At 38.4% G+C, this 22,980-nt stretch overlaps 1 protein-coding gene across 1 annotated transcript in view; it reads right to left on the bottom strand.

The window, feature by feature from the left end:
* The window catches only part of tmem63bb (transmembrane protein 63Bb), a 61,412-nt gene that overhangs the window by 23,490 nt on the left and 14,942 nt on the right, over window positions 1-22,980 (bottom strand). The window contains 13 exon segments of the mRNA XM_081358147.1: window positions 101-238; window positions 954-1,087; window positions 2,459-2,582; window positions 2,918-2,998; window positions 4,936-5,006; window positions 5,262-5,370; window positions 5,474-5,525; window positions 7,838-7,980; window positions 9,268-9,305; window positions 11,644-11,734; window positions 14,290-14,328; window positions 16,653-16,732; window positions 18,287-18,499. Of these exon segments, the coding sequence (XP_081214273.1) occupies window positions 101-238; window positions 954-1,087; window positions 2,459-2,582; window positions 2,918-2,998; window positions 4,936-5,006; window positions 5,262-5,370; window positions 5,474-5,525; window positions 7,838-7,980; window positions 9,268-9,305; window positions 11,644-11,734; window positions 14,290-14,328; window positions 16,653-16,732; window positions 18,287-18,448 (1,262 nt within the window). The 5' untranslated portion in view covers window positions 18,449-18,499.

The following is a 22,980-nucleotide window of genomic DNA, read 5'->3' as shown; positions in this document are numbered from 1 at the left end:
TTTACATTAATCTAACAGGCTATATTTTCCATGCATGCAAAACATACATAAAGGAGACAGAGAAAGAGAGTCAGAGTGTGCAGAGACGTCTGTTCCTCACCAGCGCACGTTTTGGGGGTCGGGAGCATAACTGACGCTCCAGTTATAGACATGAAGATTTTCACTGAACTGAGAGGAACGAAGCTCCTGACGACACTTACATCCCTGACACTGACACGCGTTAAAGTCCTTCAGGATTCTGCAGAAACACACACACATGAAGAGGAAATCACACACTACATCAACAAATGAGGCGGCAACAGATCCAAACCTCATGTGAGCTGAACACCTAGACAGCATTTTGAGATTATACTTAATTTCATTAAGTAAAATGAAAATGATTGAATTTAAAAATCTAGATTTTTTTTAAATGAATCACTTTGAAATTAACAAAATAAGTTCAAATAAATAGACTTATAGAGTGCAACAGTGCCTGTCCCCTTTTTCTTAGTGAACTTAACAGTGAACTTAACAGCTTTAGTGAACTTTAGTGAACTTAACAGTGAACTAAAAACGATGGAGAAATATAAAACTTATTTACAAATGTTGATTTTTATATATATATATAATATTGTTATTGGTTGTGTATATGCACATATTTTGCAATAAACGTAAAAAAAAAATATATATATATATATATATATTTTTTTTTTACGTTTATTGCAAAATATGTACATATACACAACCAATAACAATATTCATGCAACATATTTTATATTCCAAATTTTATTTTCCAAATTAATTTACAATTTAAATTGTAAAGTATTTTCCAATTTAATATAGTTAGTATTTTTTTTATATATTTTACATAATATGTTATGTTTAATTTGATTATTTTTATGTTTAATATTATTTTTATTCATATTGCACCATCACGTGACTAGTGTTATTTGTATGAAAGAGCAGATACTCACATTGCTGTCATGGTCTCGTTCTGGAAGGTGACGAACGCCATGCCCAGGGGTTTGGTGTTGACTTTCTCTTTCTCCTTCCTGTATTCCTCTTTCAGTTTGGCCTCCAGTTTAGTGTAATAACTCACAGCCTCTTCCTATAAAACCACACAGATTTACGGCACGACTGCATCACCAAACCAGTGCAAACAGCCACACGCCACCAGACACGACCCTCCTAAATCCTGACCTTTATTACTTCCTCACAGGAGAGCTTTCATTTCCTCGGTACCATTCTCAGACGCAACACAAAAGCTTTAATCAAGGACACCAAGAGCCTAGTGCCAGTTAATTAAGCCAAGACTAGAAGGACTAGAAGTGTCACTTAAAAATACAAGTAAATTAAAAACACTATTAAAAATTGTACATAAAATATATTTGGAATATAAATCACTTGAACTAAACAGAATACATTTGATTTTAAATGGTCTGATTGGATTCTAATTCTGATTACTATTTTGTTACATTTAACTTTCTAAAAAATAAAATAAAAAAAAATAATCTAAATTATAACAGAAAAAAATAAAAAATGTATTTTTTGTAATTTTTTTTTTTTTACACGAAATGTTGACTAATTTACATTATACCAAAGTAGATATTAATTTCGATAATGCGTTATTCGAAAACGGTTTTGTCTATCAAAAATACAGCATTTTACGACAAAATTCAAAATGGCAGACGCCCCAAAATGGCCGATATGGGAAAACTGGGTATCATTCAACTCTGTATGCAGTACTGAATTATAAAAATACCAGTTTTAGGATTCTAATCCGCAAAACATTCAGAAGTTCTAAACAAAATAGTCCATTTTTCATATCTCCTGACCAGTAGGTGGCGCTGTGCTGAAGCTCTGCATGAAGCATCAGGTCATGCTTGTGATGATATGTACCAAGACTCGTTGGAGATAGAGTCTTGCATCCAATTTGTTGTGCTTTTCATCAAATTTGTTTGCGTGCTATTCAAGCTTTTAATAACTTTTTGCCAACAAGGTCTGAAGATGATTTGAGCCAATTTTGGTGAACATTTTACAAACAGTCGTGGATGATTTCAAAGTAGTTTTTTTTGGAAAATGTGTAATAATCTTGAGTCAAGGAATCAGAGGAAAAATAATTTTGTTTGTTAAGTTACTAGCATAAACATGAATGAAAATTTGGCCAGTTGGTGACGCTAGAGAGATTGAGACTCAAAATTCACTGTGGTTAATGTTCAGACTGTCCTCCATCTGTGTACCAAATTTCACAACTTTTTACCATAATTCAAGAGCGGAAGAAGAACACTAACTAATAAAATAGGTGACTACGCACTTTTAGTGCTTGGCTCCCAATAATAACAATAAGTAATAATTATGGGTAGCCAATGTATTTAGCAGCCATGGGCAGAAAAGACGTAGAAATGGTTGGAACCGGTCAGTGTTGAGTATTTCCTCTGACAACGGCACTTTGTAGGCATTGTGGGTAATGCGTTTCTACCTCTTCACAGCCTGTAATGGCACAGCAGCACAAGTGACCGCAGGGCTTCGGGTTGATCATCGTGGGCATGTGTTCCTTAGCCATCAGATCCGTGAAAAACTTCTTACTGCGTTCAGTCTTCTTCCTGCAGGACACACACACACACACACACACACACACACACACACACACACACACACACACACACACACACACACACACACACACACACACACACACACACACACACACACACACACACACACACACACACACACACACACACACACACACACACACACACACACAGAGCGGATCAGTGCTCGTCCCCTCAGAGATAACAAACTTCAGCCCGTTTAAGAGATCAATAGAAAGTCTCAGAGCTCGTATCACTTCTGAAGTTAAAAAGGAAAGTGCTTTAGTGAATAATAACTTATCCAAAGCCAAATCTGACAGATTCACTAAAGCTTGAGTTTTTACCTCTCCGCGTTCAGAGACATTAGTTTCGCCACGTTGTAACAAACACGTGCTTCCAGTACGACACAGTTCTCGTACGCCTGTCTGAGACACAAATGAAGAAATCAACATCTCACTCTGCCAAATTAATAATAATGACATCAGACGATCAGCTACAACAACTCTAATACCGTTGCTTTGGTCAAGAAGTGTATGAATTTCAAAAATATGCAATTTACATATTTTGGAAATGCAAAATAACTCTGTTATTTATCAGTTTTCACTGAAACAAACAAAAAACATAAGCTTTATCAGTTGCAAAAAAAAAATTATTGTAAAGAATTGAGTAAATATTCCTCAAAAAAATAAATCTATTTTAATTTTAGTTTGGGGACAGTAAGATTTTTTTTTTTTTTTTTTAAATGAAGGACGCATTAAATTGATAAAAAGTGACAGTAAAGACATTTATAATGTTCCAAATGCTTTCTATCTCAAATAAATGCTGTCCTTTTTTAACTTTCAAAGAATCCAGAAATCCTGAAAGCATCAGTTTCCACAATAATATGAAACAGCACAATGGTTTTCAACATTGATAATTATCAGAAATCATCATATTAGAATGATTTCTGAAGGATCATGTGATCCAGTAATGATGCTGAAAATTCAGCTTTGATCACAGGAATACATTACATTTGAACATATTCACATAGAAATAGTATATCATAGTGTATCAAACAAATTATATATATATAAAAAAAATATATATATATATACAGTTTCGACACCCATACTAAAGTTGACTAAAAAGAGGAATAAAAAAATCATCTTTTGGAAACTGAACTTAATGCCTTAATTAAAAAAATTAGGAAAAATCCAACCTTTAAGGACACCAGTTTTCTTTGTGAATGAATAATGTATCATAAATAAATAAATGTTCTTCCTTAAAATACAGGGTGCATAAGTTTGGACACCCCTATGTTAAATTCCCATAGAGGCAGGCAGATTTTTATTTTTAATTATTATTATTTTTTTTTTTTAGGATACTATGCATCCTGATAAAGTTCCCTTGGCCTTTGGGATTAAAATAGCCCCACATCATCACATAGCCTTCACCATACCTAGAGATTGGCATGGTTTTATTTCAGTTAGCCTAAAAGCTAGTTTGATTTGCATTGAGAGATGATCTTATGGAAAGTACTCCATGCCAATCTCTAGGTATGGTGAAGGCTATGTGATGATGTGGGGCTATTTTAATCCCAAAGGCCAAGGGAACTTTATCAGGATGCATAGTTTCCTGACTCCATGAAGTAACTGGCCTTTAAAAATAAAAATCTGCCTGCCTCTATGGGAATTTAACATAGGGGTGTACTCACTTATGCACCCTGTATTTTAAAGAAGAACATTTATTTATTTATGATACATTATTCATTCACAAAGAAAATTGGTGTCCTTAAAGGTTGGATTTTTCCTAATTTTTAAAATTAAGGCATTAAGTTCAGTTTCCAAAAGATGATTTTTTATTCCTCTTTTTAGTCAACTTTAGCATTGGTGTCTAAACTTATGCATAGCACTGTATATATATATATAAAATGGCATTTTTCACTAAATATCTTAATATCTCTATACATTTCTATTATTCATCACTATAGTAATGACAGTCAATTCCAATGACATTTTTCATTGATTTCTTGCTGAAGGAAACAGCAGCTCTCAGGTAAAATGATATTAGACACTCGAGTCTATTCATAGTCGGTCCCCAGCGCCTCGTCACACTCATTTTTGGCAGGAACATCCTCGGCTGATCGGCCGCATGACTCGAATTTAAAACACACATTTAGACAATTACGGCAGATGCTTGCAGTCTCATGGCATACGAGGAGGACGTTCATATCCCTGACACCCACTGACGTACACACACACACACACACACGTGATTTTAATATTTTACATGAGACATGATTTACAGCGGTGACCCACTTAAAATGTAAATGCGGAGGGAAGCATAGATGCATAAAGAAGAGGAGAAAAAAGAGACGTCTTACTCAAAGTGCTGTTTTATATGGCTTTCTTCTGCATATTTAGAAATGCCGTTGATAAATAAAGTGCGTTTCACCTGAGAAAGAAGAGAAAAGAAAAGACGTTATTTAGGATATTTGCTTTATTTACACACACGCTGATGCTGGAGGATGTTGCAGTGCAGATTGAGGTTAAGCTCAGAAATGTAGGTCAGCTCTATAGACAGACTTCATGAATATTTCATACGCATTACAGCTGCGATCGTCACTAGAGCCTCGAGAGCCTTGCTTTCACATTATGAATCTTCTTCTGTTATTTAACAACAGCCGTTTATTGTCACTTGCTCACGTACCAGATCGTCTTCTTTGTAGTGCATCTTGGACGTGTGGCGCCTCATGCTGTAGACGGTGAGGAGCAGGTACATGAAGGCAAACGACGTGTGCAGCCATAAGAGGTTATTCCTGAAGCACAGAGAGGAAAACACACGCCCACTTTACCCAGAATCCTTCAATTAAAGCATACAGGGAGGTTTTCAATGTGTGTGCAAAGGATAAAGTGTCTCACTTGGAATCCAAGTTGGCGATTGTTGTACGTCCAAAGCTGTATGCGTTGTTGTCTGAGAAAAAACAACAACAACAATAATAAATTAATATGTGCGTTTGAAAGCTATCAAAGGGGTCATATTTAGGAAACGCTGTCAGAACGTGCTGAATGCGGTCACATTATGGCCTTTTTCAAATAAAATGATAAATGCATAAAAAGTAAATAAAAACAAACAAATAATAAATTAGTAAAAAAATAAAATAAAAAAAATCGGTAAATGTATAAAAAAGTCAATAAAATATTAAATAATTATGAAAAAATAGATACAAAAAAATTTAATGATAAATTAAAAAAAAAAGTAAAAAAAAAAGTAAAATAAATAAAAATATATCTAAAAATAAAATAAAATCCCTCCAGCGGGAGTTCTTCTCTATATCAGTGTTAGTGTTTCTGAACTCCTAAACGCCTCCATTGTATCTTGAGTTTCTTCCGGGAACGAACACGCCACAATATTCCTCATTTCAATAATTCATACGCAGAATAAAGGGGGCGGGGCCTGGGTTGAGTTAGTTAGTAGTGTGTTAAAGTGGCGGTTATGGTTATGCTGACACTTCAATCCTTCCTTCTATCTCAGGCCTGAAACACACACGTGTTGAACAATCCAAAACTCAAGCCGAGAAAGTGAACATTTTCTCTTGCAGGCTTAAATGGAGCTAAACTGTGATTGGTCGCTTCAGATGTCACTCAGAGTCTACGCAGCGAAGCGTTTCTGACTGAGCTCTCGGCCCTCTTTGACTCAGTTCACAATGTTCACGTCTCGAAGGACTCGTGCAAAGCGCCCTCTCATCGATTCGCCCCGTTTCCCTTCGTTTTTCTGCCTTCCGCTGCTCTCTCCGTCCCTGTAACAGGCGACCAATTACCCGGCGAGCGGACAGAAGTTCAATCTCATTACTCAAGCGGAGCGCCGTGGATTAACCCTCTCAGATAATAATCTATCAGAGGGCAGAGAGACGGGACACGGCCAGCGCTAATGTTAGCACAGCGTCCGTGTAATGATGGAGAGTCCTGTGCTCACACGTATAACTGGAGGAAAATGGAGGTCGTAGATCTTCTCTTGGTTTTTCTACTGAAACTTACAACCAATAATCAACAGTTCCAGGGTTCGTACAGACACTGTAAAATCAAATTCCAGGACTTTTTTTATTTTTTTTTAAGGACTACAATCAGAGATCTCATTTATCAAACAATATCTTTAATATTTTTCAATAAACAAACAAAAATAAACTGATAAAACAAAATGGTGCACAATTATGACATTATGACAAAGATATCGCTTTTTTTATTCAAACTGTTTTTTTCTCTCATTAATGTATGATTGACCTGAAGAATGAAAGATGTATCATATTCTTGGATTAATATGAGCAATATCACATTCAAAGCCATGCGAAATGCCTCTATATCTATATCAGACGGGTTGCAGCGTTGATTTTGTGTGAAAAGATTGTTTTATCCATAAAATTAAACACTAATTTCACATATTTTGTCTTTCACCAATTCAAGCACTTTAAGTACCTTTTCATAAATATGTTCTCAAGGGTCTTCCAGGACTTACATTTCAAAACGTCAAATTCAAGAACTTCAAGCACTTTAAAGGGGTGGTATAATGCCCTTTCACAAGATGTAAAATAAGTCTCTGATGTCCCCAGAGTGTGTGTGTGAAGTTTTACCTCTAAATACCCCACAGATATATTTTTACAGCATGTTAAAATTGTCCCTTTTTGAGGGTGAGCAAAAACATGTCGTGATAATCTATAATTGCTCGTGTGGGAACTGTTGGAAGAGTCCTAGAGTGACATGCTATTGCATTTGTGTTGCGTACTGTATTGCTTGTGAAGAGACTGGGTAAATGGACAACTTTAAAGATGATTTTCTCAATGTTTTCCCAAATATTGCCCTATCATAACAAACCATATGTCAATGGAAATCTTATTTATTTAGCTGTCAGATGACGTATAAATCTCAATTTTAAAAAATTGACCCATGTGACTGGTTTTGTCATCCAGGGTCACATATATACTCGACTACAACTCTTCCTCTTCTCAACATGGACTACGTGTTCAGGGGGCGGGGTTTATGTAAATTCTAGGGTTGGTGATGTCACTAACCCAGGAAGAATGTGGTGTAGTCTCTACCAGCCGTTTGTTGTAGCGATTTCTTTAAAAGCAAATATCTCCCTTTGCTTTGAACTTTGAGCGTTGTAACTTTGCAGATGTTGATTATGCCCAAACAGCAACATTACACACTAACTAAAGTTAGAAAACTCTATTCATCATTAACAACCCCTTTAAGCCCCTGTACGAACCCTGCAGTTCTCGGTGGACTCACCCAGTAGGTTGCCTGAGAAGTTGACGGGCAGAACGATGCCCACCGACAGGACGCCCACCACCACCAGCAGACCGATGATGTGCCGCTGGAACGACAGGTAGTGGACGGCATCTTCTCCACACTTCTCCCGGATCTCCTCGTCCCTGAGGGGAAAGAGAATCACGTTAGCCGATCCTCGTACTTCATGATGTAGAGAATACATGCAGTGTACAGAGAGTGCTTGATTACAGAGAATGAACTGCAGACTATAAAGATTATACAGGATGGAGATATTGAGTATTGGGTTTGAAGTATGGGATAGGAAGTAGAGAGCATGAACTATAGAGTATGGGATAAATAGTATGGATTATACATAATATATAGTATGCATTATACAGTATGGTGAAGGGTTTCCCAAACTGAGGAAACTGCAGGAGATTCACGATAAATAAATAAACAAATAAACAAATAAATAAATAAATGGTTACACTTTATGTTAAGGTGTCATTGTTACAGTGTAATTACTGTATATATTTAAATACTGAGTGATAATAATTAACTAAATGTACATACTATAGGGTTAGGGTGCATTTAAGGTTAATTGCATGTAATTATGCATCATTTATAGTTATTCCTACGGTGGCTACATGTAACAAGGACACTGTAAAATAAAGTGTTACCAAATAAATCTTAAAACCAAAATAAAATCATAAAAATGCACAATTCAATTAAATACATTTAAAATTAATCAAAATAAGACACTAAACATTTATAAAATCATACACTTAAAATAAATAAACAAAACTTACTAAATGAGTTATTGAAATGTACAGATACAATTTTAAAATAACAAATCAAAACACTAAAATTAATACATTTAAAATGTACAATTAAGATATATAAATATATTTTAAATACATTATATATATTTTTTTATAATTTAAAATAATGATGAAAATCATAAAATCATAAAAAAGTACACTTAAATAAATAAAAACTAACACTTACTAAATTAATTCAATCATAATAATGCAAAATTCAAATAAATAATAAAAAAACAACAAAAAATATTAAAATTTATTAATTAAATCATAAAAATAAACACTTCAAATAGATATTTTTTTAAATAACAAATCCAAACATTTTTTTAAAGAATGAATAACACCATTATGTAATTTTTTTTTAAATAATTTAAAAAAGAAAACAAAAAATGAAATCTTTTACTTGTTAATCTGCATTCATGTGAACATTAACCGTCATCACAGAACTGTGAACATGTGGTATGAAATTATTGAAACATATTTTCTTGAAGTCCCCCTGAGATTTCAAGGTGATATTGAATATTGAGGAGAAACTGTCTTCTATAGAGTGTGTGACACAGGTCTAGCGCTGCGTATTCTGCTGTGGTGTCGATATTAACAACCTCACGCTAGAGCCAAAGAGCCACTTACTTTATTCTGAATATGGCAGTCAACCAGGAACAGAAGCCCTGCAATAAAAGCACATCAAACTATGAATGACTGTCCAAACGATGTACTGTCACACACACACACACACACACACACTGCTCAGTCTCTCTCTCACACACACACAATGCGGTACACACAACAATAAACAGACTACTACTGCATATATCAATACAAGATCTTCAACACATCCGGCCAGGCCTGTCAAAGCCTCGACGGGTCAGTCTGTGAGTGTGTGAGAGTGTGTGTGAGAGTGTGTGAGAGTGAGAGTGTGTGTGTGTGTGTGAGAGAGAGTGCGTGAGAATGTGTAAAAAAAGTGTGAGTGTGTGTGTGAGAGTGTGTGTGAGTGTGTGTGTGTGAGAGAGTGTGTGTGAGTGTGTGAGAGAGTGCGTGAGAGTGTGTGAGTGTGTGTGTGTGAGAGAGTGTGAGTGTGTGAGAGAGTGTGTAAGTGTGTGAGAGAGTGTGAGTGTGTGTGTGAGAGTGTGTGTGAGAGAGTGTGTGTGAGGGTGATTTCTCTGCAGGATTATAGGTGAATGCAGGTGAAGACACACAGGAGATGCTGAAGTCCTGCACTGATCTCTTAAGAGGCTGGAAAACAGGCTTAAAGTGGCGTCCCACCGGCTGACTCCAGTGGGTGATGATGTCACCTGATGAAAACGCGTCACAATCCCTCATTAACAGTGGAAGACCACTAAGTAGGGATGCACCGACGAATAAGCCAATAATCTGTATCGGACGATAAAAAATATCGTTATACGAGACCCTGGACCACAAAACCAGTCACATGGGTCAATTTTCTGAAATGGGGATTTATATATCATCTGAAAGCTGAATAAATAATCTTTCCATTGATGTGTGGTTTGTTAGGATAGGACAATATTTGGTCGAGATACAACTATTGATAATCTGGAATCTGAGGTAAAAAAAATCGAAACATTGAGAAAATCTCCTTTAAAGTTGTGCATTTATGTTGGCGATTGTGCTGCATTCACTCACAGAAATACATGTTTTATATATTTACAGTAGGACATTTACTAAATATCTTCATGGAACATGATCTTTACTTAATATCCTCATGATTTTTGGCATAAAAGAAAAATCTATAATTTTGACCCGTACACTGTATTGTTGGCTATTGCCACAGATAACTCGAGACTGGGTGATCCAGGGTCACGACTTTCCATCCACATAGGACGGTCTTCATAGGGGGTTTCCTAAGGTTCATAGGGCCTTAAGCGTACACTCATTCCTTCTCAGTTTTTCCTCTCAATCAGTTTCACTTTGAGGGGTTTATTTTCGAGGTTTGCTGGAGTCAGTTTCTCTCCTGAAGGCTTCTGGGGACTTTCAAGGACGGCGTCCCAAACGAGTGCAGAAACGCTGGATCATCGTGACTGTGATTTAAACAGAAGGAGGGAGGAAGTTTTTGCCCTCTGTGAAGGCCGCTTGGTTCTTTCCGAGCGTATATTACGTTGACGTGAGGTCAGTGTTGCATGGAAAAATCAATGATGTCCACGGGGAGCGAGAGGGGCTGGGAGACGCGCTTTGGGAAACGGGAGATAAAGACATCCAGTTGCATCCAAAGTCAAATTGCCTACAAATCGTCTTCATGTGTTTTTTTTGCAGTGTCCAGTTTAACTTAGCTTTGCTTCCAGATGAAGTGCAAAACAATGCAACCTGGCTTTCAAATTCTGGGAATGTGTTTATATACAGTATACTTGCTTATATACATGAATATACGTCCACAGTTAAATGCAAAAATACAGTTAAATATTGTTTCAATTTAAATCAGCTATTTTCTATGTGAATATACAGTAAAGTGTAATTTATTCCTGTGATCAAAGCTGAATGTTCAGCATCATTACTCCAGTCTTCAGTGTCACATGATCCTTCAGAAATCACTCTAATATGATGATTTGATGCTCAAGAAACATTTATTATCAAGGTAAAAAACAGCGTCATATCTTTGTGGAAACCGTGATCCTTTACTTTTTTTTTTTTTTTTTTGGGATTCTTTGAAGAAAATAAACAGCATTTATTTGAAATAGAAATATTATGTAACTTGCAAAATGTCTTTACTGTCACTTTTGATCAATTTAATATGTCCTTCTTGAATAAAAGTATTAATTTCTTACAAAAAAAAAACATTTAGACCTCATGAATGCAGGAAGAAAAAACACTTTCACATTAAGCTTGAAGACAAAACCATACACACTCACTCACACACACAAACACACACAATCAGAGATTACTGCCAACCCTAAATTATTTAACAGTCACAGACTCTTACGCCGATCATCACACACAGTCATGTGACCCGCGACAGGGGGCGGGGCCAGAGGGAGTGATTGACAGGTGTCTTACGTTATCTCGCTGTTCGAAATCCACCGAGCTGGAGACGGATGTGAGACGTTCGTAACGGTCCGGCGTTTCAGAATGTAGAGCTGAAGCCACACTACACACACACACACACACACACGCACAGAGAAAGACAGCAAGACAGAAAACAGAAGGAAAAAGAGAAAGAATAAAGTGAGAAACATGTCAGAAATCAGGTCTTCTGAAGGGTTAAAGTGGATGTTTGGGGTTATTTTGAAGGTCTGAAATGAAGCGATCAGACAGTCAGAACGTCTGAACATTCAGGTCCACACAGGCAAATATGGGTCAGTCTCATCTCAGGGTTGATGGGATATTAAGTATTGAAGAACTGAGAATGAATCTGTAAAGCACATTTCCCTCCGTACGCTGAAAGATATTAAACCACAGGTCAGATGAAGACTAATCTACTCCCAAAACACACCGCAAAACAAATACAGATCTAACCAATCCTGACAGGAAGATGTGCGCGGTCTTTCCAGCATCGTATAACTCAATTTTGAGTGTTCGGCGGCTAAAAAAACATCCGGATCTGAACCGAGGGATCTGTGAACCTCATTTCCATTAACAATGTCAAAATATCATTCACACAGCTCTACATACCGTATAAAAACACACAGTACACTCACATAGCGATATACACTAGCAAATCTCAACTGTCTGATTGTTCATATCGTAAACTATATTAATCACAGCTTTAATATGCTAACTGTACTTGATGAAGACATGTTCTCTGATGTTATTGTTAAACCAGCAGGTTTACAGAGCCGGATCCTCTTTTTCTTTGTCCGAACAATGGCACAGTTCGTGAAAAAAAAGGATATTGCCACATGACTTTATTAATGTGGTTCCTCTGTGACAGACTCATTAGACTAACCGCAGAAATGGATCTGTGCGTGAGGGACACAGGGATCTTTCTCTCGCCGGCTTATCTGAAACAAGTGCGTCTCAAATCAACAGAGGTTTAAAAAGGTAACCCAGACAGAATTAACATTTTAAAAATGAATTGAGCGTTTCCAGACCTTAGCACTGAGAAACGGCGTTTTCGTAATACACTGAACTGAATCTCCAAGATCTATTCCGACACTCGTTTTCTTTTATCATGACCTGTCAATCAATAAGACAGCAGTGTTTGTGTGGCAAAAAACTGAAAACTGCTGATGCCATAAATGGACTAGAAACGCTATGATTCATATTCTATACAAAGGAATAGCTAACCCCCCCAAAAATTGTAATTGTTTAAATGTAACATTTTTATTCACTCTTATGTTATTCCAAACCAAACCCATATGACTATGTTTCTTCTGTGCTGCAAAAAAGCAGATGTTTAGCAGAATGTTCAAATCAATTTACACAAAAAAAGTCCTTTAGTTTCTGTGTTATATTGCAAGTCTGGACTACTTCAATGGTGCTTTTATGGATTTTTTTGTTCTTTTGGGGAAATTAACAAAAAAAAAAAAAGTAAAAAACCTTTAAATGTATACATATATAATATAATTTATATAAAAAAAAAAATTATATATATATATATATATATATATATATATATATATATATATATATATATATTTTTTTTTATAATATAATATAATATAATATAATATAATATAATATAATACAAAATATATATTTTATTTATATATATTTTTATATTATATATATATATATATATATATATATATATATATATTATATTATATTATATTATATATAATTTAAAGCTGCAACTTAAAATAAAAAACATAATTAATCAGTTGTTGGATGACAAGTAGTCGCCCATTGTAATAAATTAAATACAATAAAGTAAAAAACAAAAGTAAAATAAAATAAAACAAAATAATAAAATAAAAATAAAATAATTTAAAGCTACAACTTAAAAATAATAATAATAATAATAATAATAATCAGTTGTTGGATGACAAGTAGTCACCAATTGTGAAAAATAAACTAAAGAAGTAAAGAACATTTACTCTAAAAGACTCATCCCTAGTTTGGAACATCATGAGAGTGATTAAAACTGTAAGAGATCAGCTCTGTGTTGGTGCAGGGAGGTTTGAGGAGGTCACATCCACCTACGATCACCACTTTGAAGAAAAGCTCTACATGAGAAGATATACTTGACTGGCCACATTCACAAGGGCGGGAAGACTCACAATACTGAGGGGTCTTGTTTGGATCCACTCTTTGGGGTCACAACGGGTCAGAGAGACACGCTAGAGCTCTATTACCTGCGTACGGGCTCATAGTTATTCCGTTCCTTTCTCGTACTGTAGTCACATAACAGACGTCACAAAGAGAGACACGAAGGACAGGCGGTTATTGACACTCATGTGTTAGAGGCCTTTGGAAAGCAAATTCACATGAGTGAGTCAAACACCACACACAAACACACACACACACCAGAGGAAAATTAGTATGTGGTGTGCAATCAGAGAAAACACTCAGTACAGCAACCGAACACACACACACGCACATCTCTAAAGCGACTTGTGTCACCCGTGGTGTATTAGAAAAGGTCAAAGGTGAGGAACCTCCATTATAACAAACCATGACACACACACACACACACACTAGTTGTGAGCAGTTAGTTCACCAGTGAGCAGAGTAAAGCATAGGAACAATAACTGAACATACTACTCCCGCTCCTCCAGACCGTTGAATCTTCTCTTCTGTCTTGGGAAGGAAAGAAAAGAGGAAGGGAAAAAAAATAAACTTGAACTCATTCAAATCAAACAATCTCTGAGGACTGCAGCTGTCACGTCTTTAGCTGTGGAAACAGAGCGATGTTAGGTGATAGAGACGCATGATATATCTGAGAACATAGCAGCATCTCGCAATATTATTTAAAGATGACTGATGTGCAAGTAAAATCTAAAATAAACTACCAATGCCAAAACGTTGTGCACATGCTCGACGTTTCTGTGATCTTTATAGGATATAGGATATTCATTAAATGCCCACAAGTTGGCTACATTACAGCTGTGCGTTCACTTCAGCTCAAGTGTTTACATGTGAATCTGTTCACTATGAACCGTAGAGTCACGAGAGCGTAAACTGGAGCCTCGTGTTTAATGTACAGTCCACGTGAGAAACACAGAATCAGCAATCTGACGGGTCTTTACTCTGGAGTGTGTCGCTGTAATTACAGACGGACGCTGTGCAGTCAGCAGCTCCACAAACACTTCAATCTAAAAACACTGTCAATATGCAAAAGTCACTGTGGTTTTTAAATTGCCTTTGGCCATAAATGATGTCAATTAGAGATTGAGTGAGAGGATGGACAAAATGTACGCTGTGGAAGAGCAAGAGGGAAGCCGGAGATGCAAAATGTCTAATAATCAACTGTGAGACTCTAAAAGGAAGCTCAATGCCATTTCCTCTGCCCACTCTATCACAGGAAGAAGCAAGGCATCATGGGAGCACAATCAATTAGGCTTTTAACAAGAAAACAATCATTACAACAGCCTTCAAACCCTTCAGAATATTAATGTATTTAATGGTACTTTCTGGTAACCAGATTAAACTGCAGGTCTTACAAGCTTTAAATGAAATATATATGTGGTAATTATGTAACCAAGTTAAAAAAAAAGACAAATCAATTTCCAGTAACAATAATAAGAGGCAAATAATACATGATCGATTCAATGGAAAATGATACGAGGGAATATTTCTGGCTCCATTCTGCACCAGCGAGGGAAGAAACTAATCAAAGAAAAGTGGAAAGAAGGAAGAGCAGAGTGAAAATAGAAACCACAGCAGTGATGTGCATAAAAAAAATAAAGCAAATCTGCTGCGATGAAACACACTGTTATGAAGCAGATGGTGTGTGTGTGTGTGTGTGTGTGTGTGTGTGTGTGTGTGTGTGAGCAGCCTTTAATTCACTTCCTAACCCTGCCAAGGAAACGTTTCTTAAAAAGTTTTTGGGTGCATTATATTCAAGCTGTGAGGAAGACACAGATGGAGGAAGACCATCTCTGAGAGGCAGAACCTGAATAATAAGGGTAGCATCATCAAGAGACACTCCAGAAAGAAGATCATTTAGGGGATTTTTATTAATAAATCCATCCTGCACTCACAAGCCAAATAAACATTTGGCCATAGCCTATTTCTACTAATGAACGTAACTTCCAAATGCAATGATCAAACTCAATGAAACTTGGTACATATGAACATCAGGACAATTTGAGGACACGCACCAATTTTCATCCAATTCCGTCAACGGAGGCACTATAACTAGGAAATCCTGATGAATCTTCAACTTTAAATCAAGAAGTCCAGCTTTGGATGACAATTGTTCTGTTGACATTTTCTCTACTTTTGCCAACTATTTAGACTCTGATGAAGGCTAACGTTGGATGTAATTGGAGCTTGCCTCTTGTAACGCTGTGTTTGTCATTAATTTGGCTATAATGGAAAGAGCAGTGGGCTTGGGTCCATATCTCCATATCTCATCCCGTGAGACACCAAGACTTTTTTTTAAATCAGTAACCAGAGGTGGTCTTCTCCGTTTGACTCGAATGTGCTCCTAAGACCCGTGGTTAACAGAAAGTGAGGTTGAATCTGCTCTCTTAACAGTAATTCTACTTAAACACCAGGTTCTCGTCCACTATTGGCCACTTCTGGAGATACTCTGAGAGAGGATTTTATTGATTGGATGATATCATGTCCATTGCTGGTCATTTCAGTTGATAGCTTGAAACAGCGATTCTGAAATGGGCAAAACCCCTTCATCCGCAGCTGCTAAATCCCTATAATTTTCCAGGCTGTGTACATGGGATTCAGATGATGCAAGGATGAAATGCTCTCTTTTTTACCCTTGCCTTCTTTTTCTTGCACTTTTCCAGGAAATGCACAAGCATACATGTTCTTTTACACCACACACAGAGAATATACAGGAGAATTGAAGAAATCACACGAGATACATCTGGGAAATCATTCAATTTGACATCCAAATAACACCCATCAATCAAACAAGTTTGACAATGACATGTCCTTACCTGTCAGCATCCGTCACCAGGGCCAGACGGCCGTAATCCCACGCCACTTTCCGCAAAATGGAGAAGACAAAAAGAAGAACCTGAGATGGAGAGAGAAGCAAATGATCAGCCAAACTACGAGTAAGAGAGAAGTCAAAATGAATCAATATTGTGACATGAAATTTTCAATACTGTAATATAAAAATCGCTAGTTTCCACACTGAAAAACAGGAACAATGCAATTAATACATTTGAGGATAAAATTTGCTTCTGAAGCAGTTTAGAGCTTTCAATCTCGTTTATTGACCTGAGAAGAGAAGCAGAACTACAGCTTGCAGTTTACATTGATGTGTAGCTCGCAGCTGAAGTCATCAGCAGAAATGTAGGTTAAGAGGGCAGCCATGGCGCTGAGAGTTAGTCGAGCTGACAGAGTTGTGGGTAAAACAACTGTTGTTGTGTAGCTCTGTCTGCTCGTGTACGTTTAAAATGCAAGGTCACTTGATTTTTTCCATCCGAAGTGATTATGTGACTATAACTCTGACCAGACAACCAGAAAAGCGGGTCAATCCATTGAACTTGGCTATCCATGGAAAGTTCAACATTCTGAAATTGGTATTGATACCGACTACTGTGATTTTGAAGTGAAAGTGAAGTGAAAAAAGTACTGAAATTGAACCAGGAACCTTTGGGTTACCAATTGGACTCACTCACTGGTATCATGACAACACTATTTCAATTGTCATGAAAATGTCACAATGCTAAATATCTTATAGGTCCTTAAAAAAGGCATTATTTTTTAAAGCCAAAATATATATTTTTATTGCTATCTTTTGATTTTTTTTTTTTTTTTAGTAAAATATGATAAATAGGGGTTGCACTACTACTGATTTCTTCTAATCAGTTACTTATCAAAACAATATCCGGCCGAGTTACTCGACTACTTGGTTTATGTAACCATTTCAAAAGAAAAAAAAAGTTAATGTCAACAACAAGTGTTTATTAATTGACAGCCCAATGAATGCAACAACTGTGTCTCTTACACATACCGTAAAAACATTAAAATAATGGACCTTAACTTTGACGTCAATCAATATATGCATAAACATTTATTTTAATAGTTAGCCAAGCGTTCTTATACAACATTAGCCTCTTTATATTACATTTCACAAGTCTTCAACAGTAAAAACAATGGGTCTGTCCTCACATCATTTAGATCTTAACTCAACCAGTTCAAAATAGTTCATAATAAAATTCAAGCTTTTATCGTCCTCCTGCCATACTCTCTTTGGTTGTAGTCATGGCTCGCTGGATTGCGATAAGAAAAACAAGCGTGTCGTTATGGTTATTGAGCGTTTGAATACTCAGTGTCTTCTGAAAGCTTTGACTAGTGTTTAAAATAGTCGACTACCCGACTGTCGCAAGCCCTACTGGGAAATTCTCTTCACAGGTTTGTGTGATTCATCCAAAAAAACACCATTAGTGGATAATATACTGAGATTCCACTATTTATTTAATGTTTAATAATGTTTAAACCTTTTAATTCACTAATTTGGTTTAGATATTTTACAGCTAATGTTAAAATATTCTTGTCTTATTCTACAGGCAGAGCTCAGAGACATCAAGGTTACATACATTTTTCCACGGCAGTCACTCACCAGGAAGCACATAAAGTCGAGCGCGAGGACCGTGGGAACGCCTCCGAAGGGAAGCCCCTGCAGAACAGTGCTGCGGATCCGGGCCGAGAAGCAGAAGTCTTTGGAAGAGTTGCCGTAACAGTTGGTCTGACCCGTACAGGCCAGGTTCCCAAAAATCCCCATCGTCACGATCAGATGTTTCACTACAATCACTGCAACATCCTGATGAAGAACCTGAGGACAAGAAGAGCCAGACAAGATCAATTTACACTCATTATAACCACACAAAGACCAAACATTCAGAGTTAGGTATGACTAGGAAAAAATTATATATTTATAAAATAAATAATAATTGGTCAACCGATAGATCAGCCGATATTTGGCATCTTTATCGACAGAGTTTTTCTTTTTGGCCGTCAGAAGCACCTTTTATTTTGACAGCGCTGAGAACGCCAGCACCTGAGCGCATGTTTTTAATTTTTTTGTTTTGTTATTAAATGCTATAATAGGATTATAGCTAAGAAGCATGATTACAGAATTAAAGTTGCTAAAGCCTACATCTGTTTAATTTATGGATTTATTTTCTTAATCAAGTTTGTCTAAATGTTACAATGAATTAGCCTATTTATAATCAGTAAATATATAAAAAGCGCTACATCAGTAAAGTATACAGTAACAAACATGCAACAACAGTAAATATATACAAGTTAATAAAAGAATACCTTAAATAAATAAGTCTTAAATTTCTTATAACATTCCAGAGTTGGAGCATTTCTAATTGTGATGGGAAGAGCATGTTATACTTGTTATTTAAGTGTACACACACATACATATATTTTTTTTATATAAAATACAAATACATAATTTTTTTTTTTTTTCCACTGTGTATTAGCCCCTCTGCTCTCTAAGACATCGTTATTGGCCAAAAAGAAAAAAAAAAACAATATTGTTTGACTACCACTACTACTACTATTTATTATTATTATTATAAAAAAAAAAAAATTATATACACATATATATATATATTTTTTTTTTATTATCATTATTGTGCAAAAACTGTGAGAACCGTGTACAAATGACAATAAAACGGTTTCTTTCTCCAACATTTTCCTCAGTATTTACAGTATTCAAGTCTGCCATCATCAGCACTGAGACAGCAAGGATATTAAAGCCTCATACTGGAGATTATATAATAGTGTTCTGACGTAATGGAACACTAGACACCCGTTTGAAGAGCATCCAACTGCTCTCCTCCGTCTGAATCATCCCACTCATCCCAGCATCCCAGCGCTCCCCTGCGCTCACACACTCATCCCAGCACTCCCCTGCGCTCACACACTCATCCCAGCACTCCCCTGCGCTCTCCTGCTCTCACACACTCATCCCAGCACTCCCAGCGCTCCCCTGCGCTCACACACTCATCCCAGCACTCCCAGCGCTCTCCTGCTCTCACACACTCATCCCAGCGTCCACACACTCATTCCAACACTCCCAGCATCACCTGATCTCACACACTCATCCCAGCATCCCAGAGCTCACACACTCATCCCAGCGCTCCCCTGCGCTCACACACTCATCCCAGCACTCCCAGCATCACCTGATCTCACACACTCATCCCAGCACTCCCAGCATCCCAGCGCTCACACACTCATCCCAGCACTCCCAGCATCACCTTATCTCACACACTCATCCCAGCACTCCCAGCATCACCTGATCTCACACACTCATCCCAGCACTCCCAGCACTCACACACTCATCCCAGCACTCCCAGCATCACCTGATCTCACACACTAATCCCAGCGTTCACACTCATCCCAGCATCCCAGCGCTCACACTCATCCCAGCGTCCCAGCGCTCACACACATCCCAGCGCTCCCCTGCTCTCACACACTCATCTCAGCGTCCCAGCGCTCACACTCATCCCAGCACTCCCAGCGTCCCAGCGCTCACATTCATCCCAGCATCACCTGATCTCACACACTCATACCAGTGTCCCAGCGCTCACACACTCATCCCAGCGCTCCCAGCATCACCTGATCTCACACACTCATCCCAGCGCTCCCAGCATCCCAGCGCTCACACACTCATCCCAGCGCTCACACTCATCCCAGCATCACCTGATCTCACACACTCATACCAGTGTCCCAGCGCTCACACACTCATCCCAGCGCTCCCAGCATCACCTGATCTCACACACTCATCCCAGCGCTCCCAGCATCCCAGATCTCACACACTCATCCATGCGCTCACACTCATCCCAGCACTCCCAGCGCTCACACTCATCCCAGCGCTCACATTCATCCCAGCATCACCTGATCTCACACACTCATACCAGTGTCCCAGCGCTCACACACTCATCCCAGCGCTCCCAGCATCCCAGCGCTCACACACTCATCCCAGCGCTCCCAGCATCACCTGATCTCACACACTCATTCCAGCACTCCCAGCATCCCAGCGCTCACACACTCATCCCAGCACTCACACACTCATCCCAGCACCACCTGATCTCACACATCCATCCCAGCACTCCCAGCGTCCCAGCGCTCACACACTCATCCCAGCATCACCTGATCTCACACACTCATACCAGTGTCCCAGCGCTCACACACTCATCCCAGCACTCCCAGCATCACCTGATCTCACACACTCATTCCAGCACTCCCAGCATCACCTGATCTCACACACTCATTCCAGCACTCCCAGCATCACCTGATCTCACACACTCATCCCAGCATCACCAGATCTCACACACTCATCCCAGCATCACCTGATCTCACACACTCATCCCAGTGTCCCAGCGCTCACACTCATTCCAGTGTCCCAGCGCTCACACTCATCCCAGCATCCCAGCACTCCCCTGCTCATCCACTCATCCCAGCGCTCCCAGCGTCACCTGCTCTCACGCACTGACAAACACCTTGGCAGGAACCATGGGAAATCTCTACAGCCCACACAGATCCACAGCACTACAACAGGACGATCATCTCAGCTACATCTAAAACTGACTCGTGTAAGCACAGGGGAGTCGAGTGTTCGTGGCGTACCGGTGACAGACGCTTGTGTGGGGTGTGTGGGAGCTTTCTGACTGAAAGGAGATGGTTGTCCAAGTGCTAGTGATCCGAGGTTGTAGGTTCGACCACATGTATTCAATGCAATATCAATGACTGAGATTGATGAACGACAACACACCCACTGCTCAAACAACTGCAGCAATCGGCAAATCAAACATGATCTCCGGCTAAATGAAATTCTAGATTGTCTCCCAGAAGGCAAAAGCCTACATTTTTCATTCAAAATATGAGACTGATCATATGTAATTTCACAGGCTTGCCTCAGTACTATCTGCTCATTTAAACTTGGGTTGATCATTCGTGCTGATAGATGATTTCATCATTTTAAACTGCACTAGACGAGAACGTTTTGTTGAAACAGTTCTGGCCTGGAGACTGGTCAAAACTCCCCTTTTGTGCCTAATGTGCTTAAAAGTCATTGTGGGTTTGGAAGTACATTAATAAAAAAAAATTAAGTAAATTACAACATTCACTAATTACGGGTGAACTATTACTTTAAGTGTGCTGCAAAGTGGACTTGTGGCATTATGACGAGAATATGGAGCCAAAAGGGCGAAGCTGAATTCAAAGGGTTAGTTCTCCCAAAAATTCTAATTCTGTTAGTAATTACTCTTATGTTGTTCCAACCCCGTCAGACTTTCGTGAACATGTTTAGGTGAACTAACCCTTTAAACTGACCCTTCAGCACGTCACAGAAGCAGTTTTAGAGGAGAAACACAGATAATACATGAGCACTAATCCTGAAAACCCCCGTCTTCAGTTCTGTGGCTCTTCTGTGTGTGAAACACAACACGATCGGCACCAGAATCAGGGCTGAAGACACAATATCAACCCCTGGATCTGTCCGAAACACGCAGCACACGACCGGATAATGGGCTAAAGATGCCAGCTGAGATTCAGGAGAGAGAGAGAGAGAGTGAGAGATAGAGATAGAGATAGAGAGAGAGAGAGAGAGAGAGAGAGAGAGAGAGAGAGAGAGAGAGAGAGAGAGAGAGAGAGAGAGAGAGAGAGAGAGAGAGAGAGAGAGAGAGAGAGAGAGAGAGAGAGAGAGAGAGAGAGAGAGAGAGAGAGGGGGGGGGGATAAGAAGGTGAGGTCGGGCTGAAGCGCACTGCGGTAGATTGTTCTGCTACACTGGCCTCAACACACACACACACACACACACACACACACACACACACACACACACACACAGTGTGTTGCCTACATAGACAGCATCATAAACACATGCAACCGCAATATTAGAGAAGCACCGGTCGACCAGCCATTAACCAGAATCTGATTGATGTCTGGACGTTTTTTGTTTTCTTTTGGTCAGTCTCGGTCCTGGACTCACTGCATTGCAATCATTTCCCAAAATGTCATTTGTGTGGAAATATTGCTAAGTCTGTAAACAAGACGTCAACACAGGACAGAGACGGGACACGCTGAAGATGGACACAGAGAGGAGAGCAGAGATGCGACAGGAGAGAAAACACCGTACAGGCACAGCCGGTCACGGCTGCGATTAGGGATGCACTGATATGAACATTCTGGATGAAACTGATAGCTCTTTATTTATATATAGCCAATAACCGATATCGATAAAGCCGATAACCGATATATTGGTCAATAAATCTAAATCCAAATTTTTATATAATTTTTTA

The sequence above is a fragment of the Scardinius erythrophthalmus genome (assembly GCF_964197995.2).
Source record: "Scardinius erythrophthalmus genome assembly, chromosome: 25".
In the NCBI taxonomy this organism is placed as follows: domain Eukaryota; kingdom Metazoa; phylum Chordata; class Actinopteri; order Cypriniformes; family Leuciscidae; genus Scardinius; species Scardinius erythrophthalmus.
The sequence above is the reverse complement of the archived record's forward strand: the minus strand, read 5'-3'. Positions and strand labels throughout refer to the sequence as shown.